General features: G+C 34.3%; 1 protein-coding gene across 16 annotated transcripts in view; it reads left to right on the top strand.

The window, feature by feature from the left end:
* Nucleotides 1-19280, top strand: part of LOC127844343 (EF-hand calcium-binding domain-containing protein 4B-like) — a 67182-nt gene that overhangs the window by 29062 nt on the left and 18840 nt on the right. For 13 of the 16 annotated variants that reach the window (XM_052374469.1, XM_052374466.1, XM_052374511.1 and 10 more), the window contains 8 exons: nucleotides 3834-3929; nucleotides 9722-9793; nucleotides 10189-10304; nucleotides 12163-12234; nucleotides 12688-12739; nucleotides 14324-14356; nucleotides 17155-17252; nucleotides 18486-18815. In XM_052374469.1, coding sequence (XP_052230429.1) covers nucleotides 3834-3929; nucleotides 9722-9793; nucleotides 10189-10304; nucleotides 12163-12234; nucleotides 12688-12739; nucleotides 14324-14356; nucleotides 17155-17252; nucleotides 18486-18815 — 869 coding nt within the window. The remainder of the gene's footprint in view (nucleotides 1-3833; nucleotides 3930-9721; nucleotides 9794-10188; nucleotides 10305-12162; nucleotides 12235-12687; nucleotides 12740-14323; nucleotides 14357-17154; nucleotides 17253-18485; nucleotides 18816-19280) is intronic. The other 3 variants (XM_052374478.1, XM_052374488.1, XM_052374496.1) reach the window with 3 other exon arrangements.

Genomic DNA, 19280 nt, shown 5'->3' on the forward strand with positions numbered 1-19280 from the left:
GATCTTTCACATTGAAACGAGTGAAAGTGCATTTTATAATAACGCCTCCAAGGCCATCTGGCTTTTGTGTTGGCGCTTTGTTTTATTAAGGGCTTTCAAGAGTAAAAAGTTTTAACCAAATTAATAATAATCAGTCAAATCTGACAAAATACTGGAATATTGTTACAAGCTATGTCAAAGAAAAAATAAACAACTAAATAAATGTGTTTTATGGGTACGTCCAGCACAAATTGTTGTGCTTTCAGATGCTTAGGATGAGTTTCTGTAAGATATTTTTTCATTTTCCTCAGAAAAAGCAGTTTTTTTTCCTAAAAATTTGCGTGTTTAATTCATGAAAAAAAACAACATTTATTCCATGAAACTTACAAAAACGCATATTACCCCGCACACAATTTAAGTAATAAAAAAGATATGTCATGCACAAACCAAGAAAAGCTTCACACAGATAAAAATCAACTGTTTTTTCACCTTCTTTTTTTATGGCCGCTTTATAGTGGAATGTAACCTTTTTCAGTGCAATTTTTTTACTGTAGTCTCTCACTTAATCATATTTCAGGGATTTAGTAGTGAACAACTACTCCTACCCTATCAATATCTTCACAAGATAAAACGAGAGCGCCGATGGCGCTGAAAGCATAGTTGCAAGATACAGGGAAGATGCTGCTGAAGTAAATGTTTAGGTCAAAATATACTAAATAGTTTCCTTATATGTTTCGATGTAAAAGCGACAACTTTGAGCGAAAATAAATACAACATTTTGCACAAAGAGACCCCCATAACCATACCTTTTCTTGACGGGCATTCTTAGCTGAATCGATTTAAGCAATAAAAAAGATTTGTCATGTTCAAACCAAAAACAAATTCGACTCAAATCAAAATCGACTGTTTTTGCGCCTTTTTCGGCCTTTTTCTAGTGGATTGTAACCTTTTGCAGTGCCATTTTTTACTTTAATCTCCAACTTTATCCTATTTCAGGGATTAAGTAGTGAACACCTATGCTTCCCCTATCAATATCTCCAAACGATAAAACCAGAACAAAGTGTACAACATGCCTTCGAGGAAAATATGATGATTTGTTTAGAAAGTACAGCCCTTCATGACTCGATTATTTAGTATATTGTAGCCTTAACGATTGCTGACATCACGAGTCACCCCCCTTGTTAACAAAATGCTCTATTTTTAGAAACGGGAATTCCAAATAGTGACGAATGTGAATGGTTACAAAATGACATAACTATGAAAATAAATACGTAGAATTACATTATTTCACGCATACCATTATGCAACCATCCGTTTTCTTTTCCGACTTGATACATTTACAGCTTTCCATTTAATATTTTACAGACACAGCACTCGTCCAGAATTCACGCGAATCCATTCAATCCGATGCCACATTTAAACCGTTAACTCTACTCGTAACGTAAATTTCTGGCTCAAAGTAAAACATTTTAACTTCAATTAACACATCTCTTACTTTTAAACTCTACTTCATCAAATCCATAGAAAGGCACGTCAGAATCCATGTCATAAATCAGAAAACATTCATCGTACTCCGCCATTTTTTACACATTTTCAAAGAATAAAAGTGCTTTATGCCCCACTTCCTGCTGAGAATATGTTTTAATTTCTATTTATAATTAACCGATGAAATGTTCCATATACTTTAACCAGGGCCTTATTAATTCAGTTATGTAAACATTTGACCTCTCACAGAACAGTAAACGAAGGAAATAGAAATTGGGATCCCATATAGATCTAAATTGGGTGTGAGGTCACTATCAACAAGAACAGAATTGTTTTACGAACGAAATTTGTTCTAGGTTATAAGAAGATTTTTTGACATAAAACGGTCTTAGAAAAATTCACTAAAAACGGTGTCAGTAATATTCTTGGAAGAAAACGTTAGAAAAACGTTTCCCCCCAAAAAATTGTAAGAATTACCATATGCTAAATTAAATAGATATTTCGTCTGATTTTTAATCAGGTAAGGCTTCAGAAAGGTTAACCGACCGATGTGGATTTTCAAAATGTGGTATATACCTTAAGCATAGGTGCAAGCACCTATGCTAACCAGAACAACAGTGTAAAGTGTTAAACATGCCTTGGAGTAAACTATGGTTTTTTTAAGAGAGTATAGCCTGAATCGATTATTTAGTATAATGTAACCTTTTACTTTATACTAGTTTATTGCATAATTATAAAAAGGCTGCATTCCAGTTTCTACTTTCATTTTAATGCATTATTTTTACTGTGGTAATGATTCCAATTTATTTGTTTTATTTGAAGAGATTTCCATAATAAGCGGCAGACATTTCACTTTAATTATGTTTTTGCTAGATGATAAATTTTGAGGAATTATTGATACATGTAAAACTTCCATAAAACTGTAAATACTAAACATAAAGATATCAGTTTAGTTGATATAACAACTTTAAACTCTTTATTTCTATACTTAACAGCTCAATTTCTAAACCTTTCAAAGTCAAACCATTAATATCTTATTTCGGGACTCGATTAGGGAAACAATTATACTTTTTGAATTTGGGAATATGACTGAATAATGTCATAAAAATCCACTAAAAGCTGTGAGGTAAGCTAAAGTGGAACCACTTTGTCTGTAGGTCTGTTGCTCACTGAGCCATGGCATGTGACCCTTATCAAACTTTGTATGGCTGTGTTAAAAATGTATAAATTTGAGTAAATATAACCTCATTCTGGGAAAATTTGCATAAAGTGTCGGCTAATCAGGAATGACAATTTCCATCTTAAACTTGATTTTCATTTAGCAGACAGATTGCCATTAATTATAAAATTCCATAAAGTAGATAGTGTTGTTCCTGACACTTTGCGCACATACATTAAGCCCATTTTTCCCAGAACAAGACTCAAAAAGTCAGGTAAGCAACACAAACCAAAGATCTCTTGCATGCTCATTATGCTGTCATTCTCAGTAGCAAAGATCTCTTGCATGCTAATTATGCTGTCATTCTCAGTAGCAAAGATGTCTTGCATGCTTATTGTGCTGTCATTCTCAGTAGCAAAGATCTCCTGCATGTTAATTATGCTGTCATTCTCAGTAGCAAAGATCTCTTGCATGCTAATTATGCTGTCATTCTCAGTAGCAAAGATCTCTTGCATGCTAATTGTGCTGTCATTCTCAGTAGCAAAGATCTCTTGCATGCTCATTATGCTGTCATTCTCAGTAGCAAAGATCTCTTGCATGCTAATTATGCTGTCATTCTCAGTAGCAAAGATCTCTTGCATGCTAATTATGCTGTCATTCTCAGTAGCAAAGATCTCCTGCATGCTAATTATGCTGTCATTCTCAGTAGCAAAGATCTCCTGCATGCTAATTATGCTGTCATTCTCAGTAGCAAAGATCTCTTGCATGCTAATTATGCTGTCATTCTCAGTAGCAAAGATCTCTTGCATGCTTATTGTGCTGTCATTCTCAGTAGCAAAGATCTCCTGCATGTTAATTATGCTGTCATTCTCAGTAGCAAAGATCTCCTGCATGCTAATTATGCTGTCATTCTCAGTAGCAAAGATCTCTTGCATGCTAATTATGCTGTCATTTTCAGTAGCAAAGATCTCTTGCATGCTAATTATGTTGTCATTCTCAGTAGCAAAGATCTCCTGCATGCTAATTATGCTGTCATTCTCAGTAGCAAAGATCTCTTGCATGCTAATTATGCTGTCATTCTCAGTAGCAAAGATCTCTTGCATGCTAATTATGCTGTCATTCTCAGTAGCAAAGATCTCTTGCATGCTAATTGTGCTGTCATTCTCAGTAGCAAAGATCTCTTGCATGCTAATTATGCTGTCATTCTCAGGAGCGCAGCAAGGAGAGACAACTCCGCGAGGCCATGGAGCAAGAGATTATGGAGAAGGACAAACAACTGCAGGAGATTGTCTCCAGACATTCAGAGGTACCAATGTATATATAAATCAATTCTAAGTCTAAGAATAAAGAATATTCTTAAAATTGTAATGTTCTAAATATTCTTTATTTTTTAACCTAATTTTAGGTCGAGTTACATCATTCTTCATAAAGAAGTGTCTGCCTCTGACAAACGCACCATCGATAACATGCACCTATTCAAACACTTAATAAACAATTTTAATTGTTAAGTCTTTTCTAAGTCTAAGAATTGGTTGGTGAATAATGGGCTCAGATAAGGGTTGAGTGCAAAACTGTCGACTTTTTAACCTCATTTTACAATGGGGCTTGGGCTCTTACTATTGTTAAGTATAATAAGCACATTTTAACCTTAAATTTTTTAAATTGTAGAATTGTCAACATGCCCCAGTTTGCATTAATTCACTTTTAAGCTCACCTGATTGCTCAGGTGAGGTTTTGTGACCGGTCTTTTTCCGTCGTATGTCCGTCCGTCCGTTAACATTTGCTCGTAAACACTCTAGAGGCCACATTTCTTGTCCCATCTTCATGAAACTTGGTCAGAAGCTTTGTCCCAATGAAATCTCGGCTGAGTTCGAAACTGGGTTGTGCTGGGTCAAAAACTAGGTCAAAAAAAAGAAAAACCTTGTACACTGTAGAAGTCACATTTCATGCCCAATCTTCATGCAACTTTTTCAAAATGTTTGTCTTAATCAGGGACCTATACAAACAAAGGGATGCGCAACCTCACGATATCCTGATACAGCACGCAAAATTAACCGGTGCGCGAGATTTGATAATCTCGATTGATTGGTCACTGTGTAGCGATAATGCAGCTACACGATATCGATTGCGAGGGATTTCGCTTATTGAGAGAGTAACGTTTTTTTTTATTCAAATTATATTATGTTAAATAAACAAGTACCTATTAGTTCAATTGTTGCGTTGTTGATCTCAAAATCAATCATTAATTATTCTAATTATTACGCAGTATGTCGAACGGGGACCCAATTATCGGACCCTTTGATGAATATTAATAGCCAGTTGTTTCGCCAGGGTTAAATTGCCGTTGTTTATCGCATGTATGTGCATGTACAAAAGACCGGTCTTTTAATAGAATTAAAAAGTTACCATGTTTTGTTTGAAATAGCAACATAATCAAGACATGTTAAGTGCAAACAACTTAAAATGTATCAACTGTTCTTTTAACCTCCGACGCAGCAAAGTTTCGCATGCCATTTTAATATTCACCAACAGAGTCGCTCAGAACCTGTGCAGCCAGACTGACCTTCATGTAGTTGAAGGAAAGCAGATCGATTCATTAGTGATTTTGTGTTCAAGTATTGAACAAAAATCAGCAGAATTTGAAGGCAAGGCAATTCATAAAAGTCGTTTATGTTATATTTCTCAATATAAATCAGTTAATCACTGAAACATACACATTAGTTCATGCATGATAGGTAATCTTGGTATTATTTAATTTTAAGAGTATGTGTAACAATACATTCAGGTTACTAAGTGTTATGAGCATTCAGTTAAAGAAAATATTTTAAAAACTCAATAGCATGTAAAAAAAATCACATGTTTGTAAAAGATTTTGCACAAGTAACCATTTGCAATGTAAAATAGAACAACATAAATTTGCTAATAATACTAACAATTTTCTATTTATTATTTCAACCACAAAAGATTAAGACTCCTCCTGACATGGTGATGCAGAAGATTTATTTGAAGCCTACAGCAATACAAAAAGCTTACTAAAATTAAATACCAAAAAAATCTTGTTTAAACGAGTTTGAAAATTTTCTATTTATAATGAGTTTTGGGAACACATTTTTGATTAACATGATCAAAGATCTAACAGTCACTTTTAAGTTAAGCAGAGATATTCACTGCTGGAATGTGTTCATTTATGAAAAAATGCAACAGTTTAATTAAATCAATTGAATATTTAAAACTAATTCATACTGAATTTTCTTATGTCTTCGGCAAGTCTGAAGGTTTGTGAAGTTTGTTGTCGCCACTGCTTTATCTAGTAGACATGAATATAGTAACATCATCTTAGTGCTGGGATGGTCAAGGTTCGTCTCAGGAAAAGAAAGGAATCCAAATTCCGTGTTGAATCAGACAGTATCAGTATCCTTGGCATAGCTGTGAACACCCATGTATGTTAGCACTATTTAAAGTCCACAATGTTTTTCAACCATTAAAAGTTCTTAATGTGGAAATGACCTGGGTTTGTACGCCCAAGTTTCGCTGGCGTCATGACATTTTCCTTTGCGAGTCAAACTTTCCGTCTAAAGAGCAAGAGACCCTCTTTTGCTTCTTTTCAGCGCACTGAAAATATAAAACAATATGAATTTAAACCAACATGATTAATAAAGGGCTAGTATTGACTGAGCCATTCCAAAAATGCTGCGACATATGTTGATCAAATTAATAGTGATTATAAAATAAAAAAATGACTAAAATTGTATTGTTTTTGAGCTTATACAAAATTATGATTTTGCAAATAATGCAAATGAAATTTGCACCACACAATAGATTGAAATGCAACGTTTGTAAAGATACCATCATGATTTTTATAGGGCTAGTATTGACTGAGCCTTTCAAAAAATGCTGCGACATATTTGATTAAATTGATAGTGATTACAAAATAAAAAAATGACTAAATTTGTATAATCTTTGAGCTTATACAAAATTATGATTTTGCAAATAATGCAAATTAAATTTGCACCACACAATGCATTGAAATGTAACGTTTGTAAAGATACAAACATGATAACTATAGGGCTAGTATTGACTGAGCCTTTCGAAAAGAGCCACGACATATATTGATCAAACTGATAGTGGTAAAAAAAAAACAACTAAAATTGTATTGTCTTTGTGCTCATTCAAAATCATGAATTTGCAAATACTACAAATAAAAATTGCAACACACAATGCATTGAAATATAACGTTTGTAAAGATACCTACAAGATTAATATAGAGATAGTATTGACTGAGCCTTTCGAAAAAAGCTGTGACATATGTTGATAACACTGATAGTGATTACAAAATAAAAAAATGACTAAAATTCTATAATCTTTGAGCTATTATAAAATAATAAATTTGCAAATAATGTTAATTAAGTTTTCACCACATAATGCATTGAAATGTAACGTTTGTAAGAATACCAACATGAATAGTATAGAGTTTTATTTGGCCAAGCCTTTTGAAAAAAGCCACAACATATGTTTATCGGATTATGGAAGTGTAAACAATGATACACATAATTTGGTGAAACTACCCACCGTTGTTTTTATAAGTAAATACAAAGCATAGTCAAAATCAAATAAAACAATAAGATGTCTCAAATTCAACAAACTTTTGCAATGAATACTTCTTTGTTGGCAACACTTGGTATATTTGTAATCTTAATCTGACTAGATCGCTTTGTCACGGTCTCTCTGTCAAAATGGCGGCTGTGAAAATTTGCATCGTCGCGCAAAGTTGGGTCGCAAGTCTCGTTTCCGTTTTGCGTAAAAACGCGTTAGCTTGTTCTTCGGTTCATTGAGTAGTGAATCCCTTTGTTTGTATAGGTTCCTGTCTTAATGATATCTTGGTTGAGTTCAAAAGTGGTTCCGATCCGTTAAAAAGCATGGCCCCGCATTGCAGTTTTCCTTATTTGGCTATAGAGAAACCTTGTAAACACTCTAGAAGTCACAATTTTTGCCCAATTGATGTCTCGGACGAGTTCGAAAATGGTCGAGATCGGTGAAAAAACATGGCCGCCAGTGGGCACGGCAATTTTCTCTATATGTATATAGTGGCAGTTTTCCCTATTTGGCTATAGAGAAACCTTGTAAACACTCTAGAAGTCACAATTTTTGCCCAATCATCATGAAAGTTGGTCAACACATTGGTTTTATTGATATCTCAGACGAGTTTGAAAATGGTTGGGATCGGTGAAATAACATGGCCGCCAGTGGGCGGGGCATTTTTCTATATATGTATATGGTGAAAACATGTGAACACAGTAGAAGTCTCATTTTTTGCCCAATTTTCATGAAATTTGCTCAGAACATTTGTTTCCTTATTACGAGAGTTGAGTTCAAAAATGGTTCTGGTTAGGTGAAAAACATGGCTGCTGGGAGGGGGACAGTTTTTTCATTATGCCTCCCCCCCCCCCCCCCCTTTCAAAGAGAGGGGGTATATTGTTTTGCTCATGTTGGTCCGTCCGTCCACAATATGGTTTCCGGATGATAACTCAAGAGCACTTATGCCAAGGATCATGAAACTTCATAGGTACATTGATCGTGACTCGCAGATTACCCCTATTGATTTTCAGGTCACTAGGTCAAAGGTCAAGGTCAGGATGACCCGAAATAGTAAAATGGTTTCCGGATGATAACTCAAGAACACTTATGCCTAGGATCAGGAAACTTTATAGATACACTGATCATGACTCGCAGATGACCCTTATTGATTTTCAGGTCACTTGGGTAAAGGTCAAGGTCATGGTGACCCAAAGCAGTAAAATGGTTTCCTGATGATAACTCAAGAACGCTTATGCCTAGGATCATGAAACTTCATAGATACATTGATCATGACTCGCAGATAACTTCTATTGATTTTCAGGTCACTAGGTCAAAGGTCAAGGTCACATTGACCCGAAATAGTAAAATGGTCTCAGATGATAACTCAAGAACGCTTAGGCCTAGGATCATGAAACTTCATAGGTACATTGATCATAACTTGTAGATGACCCCTATTGATTTTCAGGTCACTAGATCAAAGGTCAAGGTCAAGATGACCCGAAATAGTAAAATGGTTTCCGGATGATGACTCAAGAACGCTAAGGTCTAGGATCATGAAACTTCATAGGTAAATTGATCATGACTCGTAGATGACCCCTATTGATTTTCAGGTCACTAGGTCGAAGGTAAAGGTCACGGTGACCCAAAATAGTAAAATGGTTTTCAGATGATAACTCAAGAACGCATATGCCTAAGATCATGAAACTTCATAGGTACATTGATCATGACTCTTAAGATGACCCCAATTAATTTTCTGGTCACTAGGTCAAAGGTCAAGGTCACGGTGACCTGAAAGTAAAATGGTTTTTGGATGATAACTCAAGAACGCTTATGCCTAGGTTCATGAAACTTCATAGGTATATTGATCATGACTCGCAGATGACCTCTATTGATTATCAGGTCACTAGGTAAAAGGTCAAGGTCACAGTGCCAAAAAACGTATTCCCACAATGGCTGTCAAGGTCACGGTGACTCAACTTAGAAAAATGGTTTCTTGATGATAACTCAAGAATTCTTACGCCTAGGGTCAAGAAACTTCATAGGTACATTGATCATGACTCGCAGATGAAATAATGATAACCAGGATGTTTGTCTGAACAATATCTAGGTCAAGTTTGACATTTGGTAAAGATTGAGTGAACCGACTCCTCTCAGGTGAGTGAACTAGGGCCATCTTGGCCCTCTTGTTACTAATTTGGAGATAGTAAGTTGTAATAAGAAAATAGTTTTATGAAAAATAGTCTAAACGGTGGCGATAGGATGCCTTGTTATCACACACGTAATTTAAGATTGTGTACACTTTTTTTACTCATGTCAAATTTTGACAAGGACGTGAAGACATTATTTGAAACTAAAATTATATTATGTTGTGCTATTGGCTCATGCTTAGTTCTTAATTTTCTTAGTGGGGAACAAAAGAGAGCTGAAAAAATACATTTATGGCCTGTAAATTATTTGATAATGACCATTATTGTACAAAATAATGTATTTTATCCTCCTAAATGTTCACCCTGTCTTTTCAAGATGGAAGAGAAACTTGGATTTCTCAATACAGTGGAAGCTGAAACAAAAATAGAGAAAGAGAAATTAGCCAAGGTACATTTTTTATATAGATTATGTTGAGAAGATTGATGATGATGAAGTTGATGATGTTGGTGATGATGATTATGATCGTGGTGGTGCTTCTTTTTACATTATTGTATAATAATGATCATAAAAATGGTTATGACAATAAGTTGCTGTGATTCCTGCTACTGATAAAAATGATGGTGAATGTTTTTGTTGTTTAATACTGATGATGGTATAGTTTATGGTACTGCTGTTGATGATAATGATTATGGTGGTGGTGCTGCTGCTGCTTATGATGATTACAATGAAAGTGCTGCAATTTCTGCTACTGCTTATGATCATGATTATGATTATGATGATATGGCTGCTGCTATTGTTGTTGCTGCTGCTGCTGCCTATGATGATTATGCTGATGCTTACAGGAGAAGGAGGACTTGGAGGAGTCATTCCACCGTTCCCAGCAGGCGTTGGCAGAGTGCCAGGCATACATCAATCAGCTGAGACAACAGCAGAAAGAAGACAAACGGGAACGGGCAAAGTGAGCCATTACTTGTTGCCTTTGTTCTATTAGGAATGGGAAAAGTTAGCCTTTTTCTTGTTGCCTGTGTTCTTACAAACGGGAATGGGCAAAGTGAGCCATTACTTGTTGCCTGTGTTCTTTCAAACGGGAATGGGCAAAGTGAGCCTTTACTTGTTGCCTGTGTTCTTACAAACGTGAATGGGCAAAGTGAGCCATTACTTGTTGCCTGTGTTCTTTCAAATAGGAATGGGCAAAGTGAGCCATTATTTGTTGCTGGTGTTCTTCCAAACGGGAACAGGCAGAGTGAGCCATTATTTGTTGCCGGTGTTCTTACAAACGGGAACAGGCAAAGTGAGCCATTACTTGTTGCTGGTGTTCTTTCAAACGAGAACAGGCAAAGTGAGCCATTACTTGTTGCTGGTGTTCTTTCAAACGGGAACAGGCAAAGTGAGCCATTACTTGTTACTGGTGCTCTTTCAAATGGGAACAGGCAAAGTGAGCCATTACTTGTTGCCGGTGTTCTTACAAACGGGAACAGGCAAAGTGAGCCATTACTTGTTGCTGGTGTTCTTTCAAACGGGAACAGGCAAAGTGAGCCATTACTTGTTGCTGGTGTTCTTTCAAACGGGAACAGGCAAAGTGAGCCATTACTTGTTACTGGTGCTCTTTCAAATGGGAACAGGCAAAGTGAGCCATTACTTGTTGCCGGTGTTCTTACAAACGGGAACAGGCAAAGTGAGCCATTACTTGTTGCCTGTGTTCTTGTGCCATCACCTTGGTTGTGTTTATGTGGAGCATTTGGTGTGTCCTAAAGGGAATGCTACTGTGCCACATGAAGTCACATATGGTACCATCTCCCTTTAAAACACATTAAAAAATCCTGTATTCTGATAATTGTTTTCCTTGATGTTGCATATGTTTTGTTCGTTCATTAACAACAACTAATTTTTGTGGTTACATTTGGGAAATTTGCATATTTGTATATAGTTTTTTTTCCCCTGGTAGGGTGGCATATAGCAGTTGAACTGTCCGTCAGTCTGTCTGTCGGCCCGAAAACTTTAACATTGCCCATAACTTTAGCAATATTGAAGATAGCAACTTGATATTTCAAGGTCAAATGTCAAATATATGGCGTCTGTCCGTCCGTCCGAAAACTTTAACATTGGCCATAACTTTTTCAATATTGAAGATAGCAACTTGATATTTGGCATGCATGTGTATCTCATGGAGCTGTACATTTTGAGTGGTGAAAGGTCAAGGTCATCCTTCAAGGTCAAAGATCAAATATATGGTTTCAAAGCAGCGCAGTAGGGGGCTTTGTGTTTCTGACAAACACATCTCTTGTTTTATAAAATCATGCAAAAATGAATACTTTATGTGTTCAGTCTTAAAATTGTACTTAAATCAAAAAGCAGAATACACATGCATTATGAAAACCACCCAGAAATGAAATGATATTACATGATTATTTGTAATAAACACGAAACATAATATACTTATTGCCATAATAATATTATAATATATTTAGTTTGAAATTCACAAAAAAACTTCTGGAATGTTGTAAGATAATTTTATGTTCTCTCCAATCAATAATTATGACAAATATAAAAATCTTCATTGCAGAAAAAAATGCAAAAAATGATAAAAAAACATGTGCTATTTTTGAAATATATGATAAATATTGTAGAAATGTTAATTTTGTTTATTCATTCAGTTGCATAAGCTGCTGTTATTTTCTTTTGTTTATACAAATATATTAGTTTTGATTAATTGATTTTAAATTTTCATTTATACAACAATTACAAATATGTGTACTTTTTATATAATACATGTTTTTCTTACATCTATACTTTTGCACTTGTATTTATATCAACAGAGCTGCTTTGAAGCTTTCTGAAGGCATTGCCTTAGAACGGGAGACCTTGGTCAACCAGCTGGAAAAATTGAAGTAAGTGAAATTTTAAGTAAGCAAGTGGTACTTGAAATATGTGTAAGTTAATGTATGTCAGGATATTTATTTAGTTATAATTACAATTTTACTTGTTAACTCTGCAGTCTGATTTTAGGGATTTTGCCATGTTTACTTTCATTTTCTTCTGTGAAATAATGTCAATGTTTAAAAAGTTAATGTTTAATCTATTTAATGCAGAAAATTACTATCTAGCTTGGAATGGCAATTCTATAAGGATATATGAGGTTGTATGCGTTTAACTGTTGAAATATAATTAAAAATTGTATGCAATTTTGAGTTGCTTTTTATTGAAATGCACATCTGATTCGTCTATTCATTTGCAAGGTATGTTCATATACAATAATTAACAAAAAAGGAAAAGGAAAATCTTGAAAGTTGTATTTGATATCATAGATGACCTATTATTTAAAGAACTATGCTATTTTCCAGAACCATGAACAGACAACTACAAGATGAGAAGGATGAAGCAGTTTTAAGGCGGGTAAAATTATTTGTATTCTCCCCATTCTATACATGTTTTGTTAATACAAATGTAATACTTAGTCTTATACATATCCTCCTTTTACAAAATAGTTGAGCCTCAATCTGGTAAAATGGGTCTTAATACATGTGCATAAAGTATCATCTCAGATTAGCCTGTGCAGTCTGCACAGGCTGACTGGGATGATACTTTCCGGCGTAACTGGATTTTCGCTTAGAAAAGACTTCCCTTTAGCAAAAAATTCCATTTTTACCGGTAATTGGACTGTACAGGCTTATCTTAGACAACACTTTACGCAAATGTTTTAAACCCTGTTTTCAGAGAGCAAGGCTCATTTATATTATATTCTCTATGTTCTTGTGTCCTCTTGTTACAATTAGTTGGTATTTTTGTTCCAAAATGGACATTATTTAAGTGTATAACTTTGTTTCTGTCTGTTCAGTATTCACACATTCTTATATGGTTCAACAATATTAACATGAACTTATACTGTTCTCTGTGATCATACAACCCTGTTATCATACTATTTTGTGCTGATACGGATCTATAACAATACTTGTGGTCATACAACCCTGTTATCATACTATTTTGTGCTGATAAGGATCTATAACAATACTTGTGGCCATTCTACTCTGTAAACATTCTCATATGTAATCATAATTGTATGTGTTTTTGTTCATACTGTTCTGTGTTCTTAATGTTCTGTGTTCATACTGCTCTGTGTTCAAAGTGTTCTGTGTTCACACTTTTCTGTGTTCATACAGTTTTGTGGTCATACTATTATATGTTCAAACTATTATGTGTTCATACTGGTATGTGTTCATACTGTTCTATGTTCATACTATTCTGTGTTCATACTTTTCTGTGTTCATACTATTCTGTGTTTATACTGTTTTGTGTTCGTACTGTTTTGTGTTCAAACTGTTCTGTTTTCATACTGTTCTTTGTTCATACTGTTTTGTGTTCATACTGTTCAGTGTTCATACTGTTCTGTTTTCATACTTTTCTGTTTTCATACTGTTCTTTGTTCATACTGTTTTGTGTTCATAGTGTTCTGTGTTCATACTGTTCTGTGTTTTTAATTTTCTGTGTTCATACTTCTCTGTGTTCATAGTGTTCTGTGTTCACACTTTTCTGTGTTCATACAGTTTTGTGGTCATACTATTATATGTTCAAACTATTCTGTGTTCATACTGGTTCGGTTTATACTGTTCTATGTTCATACTGTTCAGTGTTCATACTTTTCTGTGTTCATACTATTCTGTGTTTATACTGTTTTGTGTTCATACTGTTTTGTGTTCAAACTGTTCTGTTTTCATACTGTTCTTTGTTCATACTGTTTTGTGTTTATACTGTTCAGTGTTCATACTTTTCTGTTTTCATACTGTTCTTTGTTCATACTGTTCTGTTTTCATACTGTTCTTTGTTCATACTGTTTTGTGTTTATACTGTTCAGTGTTCATACTGTCCTGTTTTATACTGTTCTTTGTTCATACTGTTCTGTTTTCATACTGTTCTTTGTTCATACTGTTTTGTGTTTGTACTGTTCTGTGTGCATACTGTATTTGTGTGGGTTTCTCCTAGGGCACATCATATGCTGATGATGATGAAACAAAGGTATAGTAAACCCCAGTAACAACCCCCTAACATTCTTACAGGTTGGAGCAATATGGTTCTCATGTTTAAAACCGATCATCCATTATTTCAATCATGTAACAAATTTAAGTCATACAATGACCCACACTTAAAACAAATTTTTATCATCTTAAACCAATTTAGTTTTGAAAAAATTAATTTATTGATTTAATTGATTCCATTACTACCTGTTTCTCACAATTTGGATTGATCATCCGGAAATATTTTGCATGTATCTTAAAGCTTTGAACTTTTCCTATCAGTATTATACCTTTAAATGTGTGTCTGTTTTGTTTCAAAACAGTTTAAAGTTTCTTAAAGCTTAAGTGCTGTTGAACAATAAACCAAATATTACATACATATACAGTATTAAATTACATTATTTTTAATGACATCATTTGATTTCATTTTTGTTATGCCCCCGGATCGAAAGATCGGGGGTATATCGTTTTTGGCCTGTCTGTCTGTCATTCATTCATTCATTTATTTATTCATTCATTCATTCATTCATTGTGTGTGTCCCAAAACTTTAACCTTGGTTAAAGTTTGATAACTTTTACATTATTGAAGATAGCAACTTCATATTTGGCATGCATGTGTATCTCATGGAGCTGCACATTTTTAGTGGTGAAAAGTCAAGGTCATCCTTCAAGGTCAAAGGTCAAATATCATTGTATTTTTCTTTCCTAAAACTTTAACCTTCTTTAAAGTGTGGTCATAACTTTTTTAATATTGAAGATAGCAACTTGATATTTGGCATGCATGTGTATCTCATAAAGCTGCACGTTTTGTGTGGTGAAAGGTCAAGGTCATCCTTTAAGGTCAAAGGTCAAATTTATGGCTTCAAAGCGGCGCAATTGGGGGCATTGTGTTTCTGACAAACACATCTCTTGTTAGAATTAATTTAATGTTTTGATATTTAATATTACAGACCTTATATGGAATAATTCACTGTCAGCACATGACCTGGCCAGCTTAACTTGCAAATTCTGTATTCTGTTTGGACTAAGAGAATGTCCCAACTTATAAGCAAGCTGCAAATATCAAGCCCCTTGACTTAAGAAAACCTTAACATTAACTTTTCTGTTAACAATAAACATTTAATCAATGGAAATCAATGCTCAATGTAAAGAGGATCCGGATTGGTCAATATTTTAATATTTATAATGCTCCCCCAAAATGTTTTGGGGGGAGCATATAGACGCCGCTTCGTCTTTCCCTCCGGTTGTCCGTCTGTGCACAATTTTGTCCGGGCTATTTCTCAGCAACTAATGACCGGAATTCAATGAAACTTTATGGGAAGCTTCATTACCAAGAGGAGATGTGCATATTATCAGCGGACTCTGGTCGGATGATATTTCACAGAGTTATGGCCCTTTGAAATTTTCCATTAACTGTACATATAGTGCAATTCTTGTCTTGGCTTTTTCTCAGCAACTAATGACCGGAATTCAATGAAACTTTATGGGAAGCTTCACTACCAAGAGGAGATGTGCATATTATCAGCAGGTTCTGGTTGGATGATTTTTCACAGAGTTATGGCCCTTTGAAATTTTATATATAAAAAATCTTGTCCCCCAAACTACTATGCCCTCAAGACGTTTCCTTTTATCTGAATATATAGTGCAATATTGTGACAAAAAAAACCTTTGGGGATCATCACCCGTCTCTGACGGTTTCTTGTTTTATTCAAATAATAAGTTTGAGATTGATAACTTTTGTATTCATATAGCAAAAGTGTACATGTCTCCATCTTGCTCCAAGTTGTCCATGTTACCTTTGAACCATGTTAACTTAACAATTATTTTATGTTTTATTGTTACCAATTTGTTTATGTAATGTTTAGTTTCATGTAATCATAACCATTTACCACTGGATTTTGTTTGTTTTTTCAGCTTTAAGTACAAAACATATTTGGTCCGTTTTAACATTTGAAAGAGATTAAGTATTTTAGCGACTTAACTGTATTAACTTGTTTTCTTTTGTTATAGGTGCATAAAGTATCTTGCAGATTTTTTCATAATACATTTGTATGCTCTTGTTTGTGTTCATGCATGTTAATACATGCACATGCAATTGTTTGTTGTTTAAAATAGTGCCTTTTTAGGATGTTATTTAGCAACAAATGCAGTAGTGTTTGTTTTTCCACATGTAAAAGGTCAATATCAGCTCCGATTGGAACCAATATACAATGTGTATAATAAGCATAATATTTTATACCAACAAATAAAAAATGAAACTTATTTTAGATTATATCTTGAATATATCTTGGTCTGAAAATGTATAAAAATGTAAAACTGCATAAAATAAATTTATCATTAAAAATTTGAATTTCATAAAACATCAGAATAGTCTCCTCTTGGCTTTTATATATATTATAATTTTTATTTTATAGCTATATTGTCATTTCCAAATAAAAATTAATGACAATATTTGGCCGTTAACATGTACAATTTATCTGATAATATTTCGTTATATTCCTGTGTATGGGATCTCATTGTTTGAACATACTTCCTTTTCTCTCCAGATCTGATAGACTTTATTTGAAATAAACAAAATACTGATCAACAGAACTTTTACTGTTGTTCATTTAAGTCAAAAGATTTTAAACATATTTAAAAACAAAATTGAGGTCAATTTACTTTGAATGTTAATTCTTAAACCAATTAATTTAGGTCATATATTTTGTTGTACCTCGTTTAAAGTAACAAAAAAAACATCCGTTTTTACTATGTTTCTAATAATAACTTTTGATATTCTGTTTAACTATCTTGTTCTAGCAGTCAGATGATAACGCGCGATCAGAAAGGGCGGTCCCCCGGCGCGCAGAACTTGAGAGGCAGGGGTCGTCCCTCGGGAAATACTTCGATACAAACAGGTATACCTCCACACCTTGACTTGATGAGTGTCTAGTCAAGGGAAAGAACTATACATGCATACAAACAGGTTGAGCTGTGCATCTTTACTAGATTAGAGTGTTGAGTCATGAAAGAGAACTATACATGCATACAAACAGGTTGAGCTGTGCATCTTTACTTGATTAGAGTGTTGAGTCATGAAAGAGAACTATACATTCAAACAAACAGGTTTAACACCACAGCTTTACCAGAGGGGGTAATCACGTGATAGTCAAGATGGTGACGTCCATACTAAGACAGTTATTTTTCCCCGTTTTATACCCTTTATTACTTCTGTTTATTTTTTAAATGACGCTCACTTTCCAGCCATATCAGTAAAAAGGTGATTAGTGTATATTTTGTATTTAAATTCGCTTTATAGCTCGACTTTACTCCCCGCAAATTTTCTTAGTGGAGCTCTAATTAGGTCATCCCGCTAAGAAATTTTGCACCAAGTAAAGCCGAGATAGAGAGCGAGTATTACTATGAAAAAGAAGCCAGTAACTTTCTTCCTTAAATGGCTGGAAAGTGAGCGGAATAAAAACAATAATACAAGTAATAAATTGTAAGGGTATAAAACGACATAAATACCTGCCTCGGCATGGACGTCGCCATCTTGTTTGTCACGTGATTACCCCCTCTGTTTACTAGATTAGAGTGTTGTGTCAAGAAAGAGAATTATACATTTAAGCAAACAGGTTTAACACCACAGCTTTACTAGATTAGAGTGTTGTGTCAAGGGAGAGAACAATAAATATACATTAATACAAACAAGTGTTTCTGATTTTATTTGTTGAAAAAGAGCACCATATACCCCAGAGAGAGTGGTCTGCTGCCTTTGAATGTTGGTCTTACCCTTTGAATGAAGTTTTTATTTAGAATACTATGCTATGCTTGGGAATACATTAAAAAAACAAAACAACTTGCAATTTAAGGAAGCTGTTGGTTTGTTTTGTTATGGATCTTCATGTAATTGTTTTGTTTGAAGCAAACTTTTGTGTGTGCCTATGATTTCATTTTAAACTCAGTATTTGTGCATTTGTGTTTTTGTCATAATAAACATAGCTGTTAGATGTGTTACTGTGATGTAAATATGACACTTCATTTCCATTAGCATCTCAGTACCACATAAAGGCAGCTGCACAATCTTATATTCTTTAAATTTTACAACTCTTTTTTTTGACTGAAATGGCATTTATTTGTATTAACTTCAGAGCTCCAAAATCTTCACGTACAGAGTCGATCAAAGAGGATATAGCGGAGGAAGCGATTGGCAGCAATTTTGACGAAGAATTTGAGGATGAGGATGTGGAATGTGATGATGAAGTATACATGATAGCCAATCAGACACCATCATTTATTCACCACACGGTTAAAGACAACTATAGTCCGGGGAAGCAACCTTTGCACAGTTCACCAATCGTACGACAGCATGGGGATAACAGTAGGGTGGCAGATTTTGATGAGGACAGTAGGGTAGTGGATTCTAGAAATGCAGGGACCAAGAATTATGACGCAAATCCAAATGATTTTAATGTTGAAAGGTAATTATAAACTGATACAATGTCTATGCAATTCAATTATTAAAAGAGTTATAAATATGCACAAAAATGTAAGAATTTCAAATTTGCGCTGGAATGTTTTAAGTTTAGACAGTTTTTTAGGGTTTCTCAAATTGTTCTGTTTGTGGTCTAAAAAAGTATAGGGATTATTTTAAAATAAATATGACTGTTCATTCTGTTGTTTAAATGTATTATTTTATTCACTAGGGAGTTCTGAACAAGGTATTAGCTTTTGGCAATAACTTTTCCTAGATGTTGCTTGAAGTTCTATTCTTGCATGTTGATTCACTCGACCATTTTCTCAGAAAACTGAATTTAATTAATTATAAGTTAAAAATTATGTGGAATCGTTTTTTGTTTTTTTTAAACATTGGCATTCAGTTATCATAGAAACTTCATTGTTTTTCCTATGTTTATAGGTCTTGTGGTCTAGTGAATTTCCAATAA

This window comes from Dreissena polymorpha, chromosome 1 (genome assembly GCF_020536995.1).
Source record: "Dreissena polymorpha isolate Duluth1 chromosome 1, UMN_Dpol_1.0, whole genome shotgun sequence".
NCBI lineage: Eukaryota > Metazoa > Mollusca > Bivalvia > Myida > Dreissenidae > Dreissena > Dreissena polymorpha.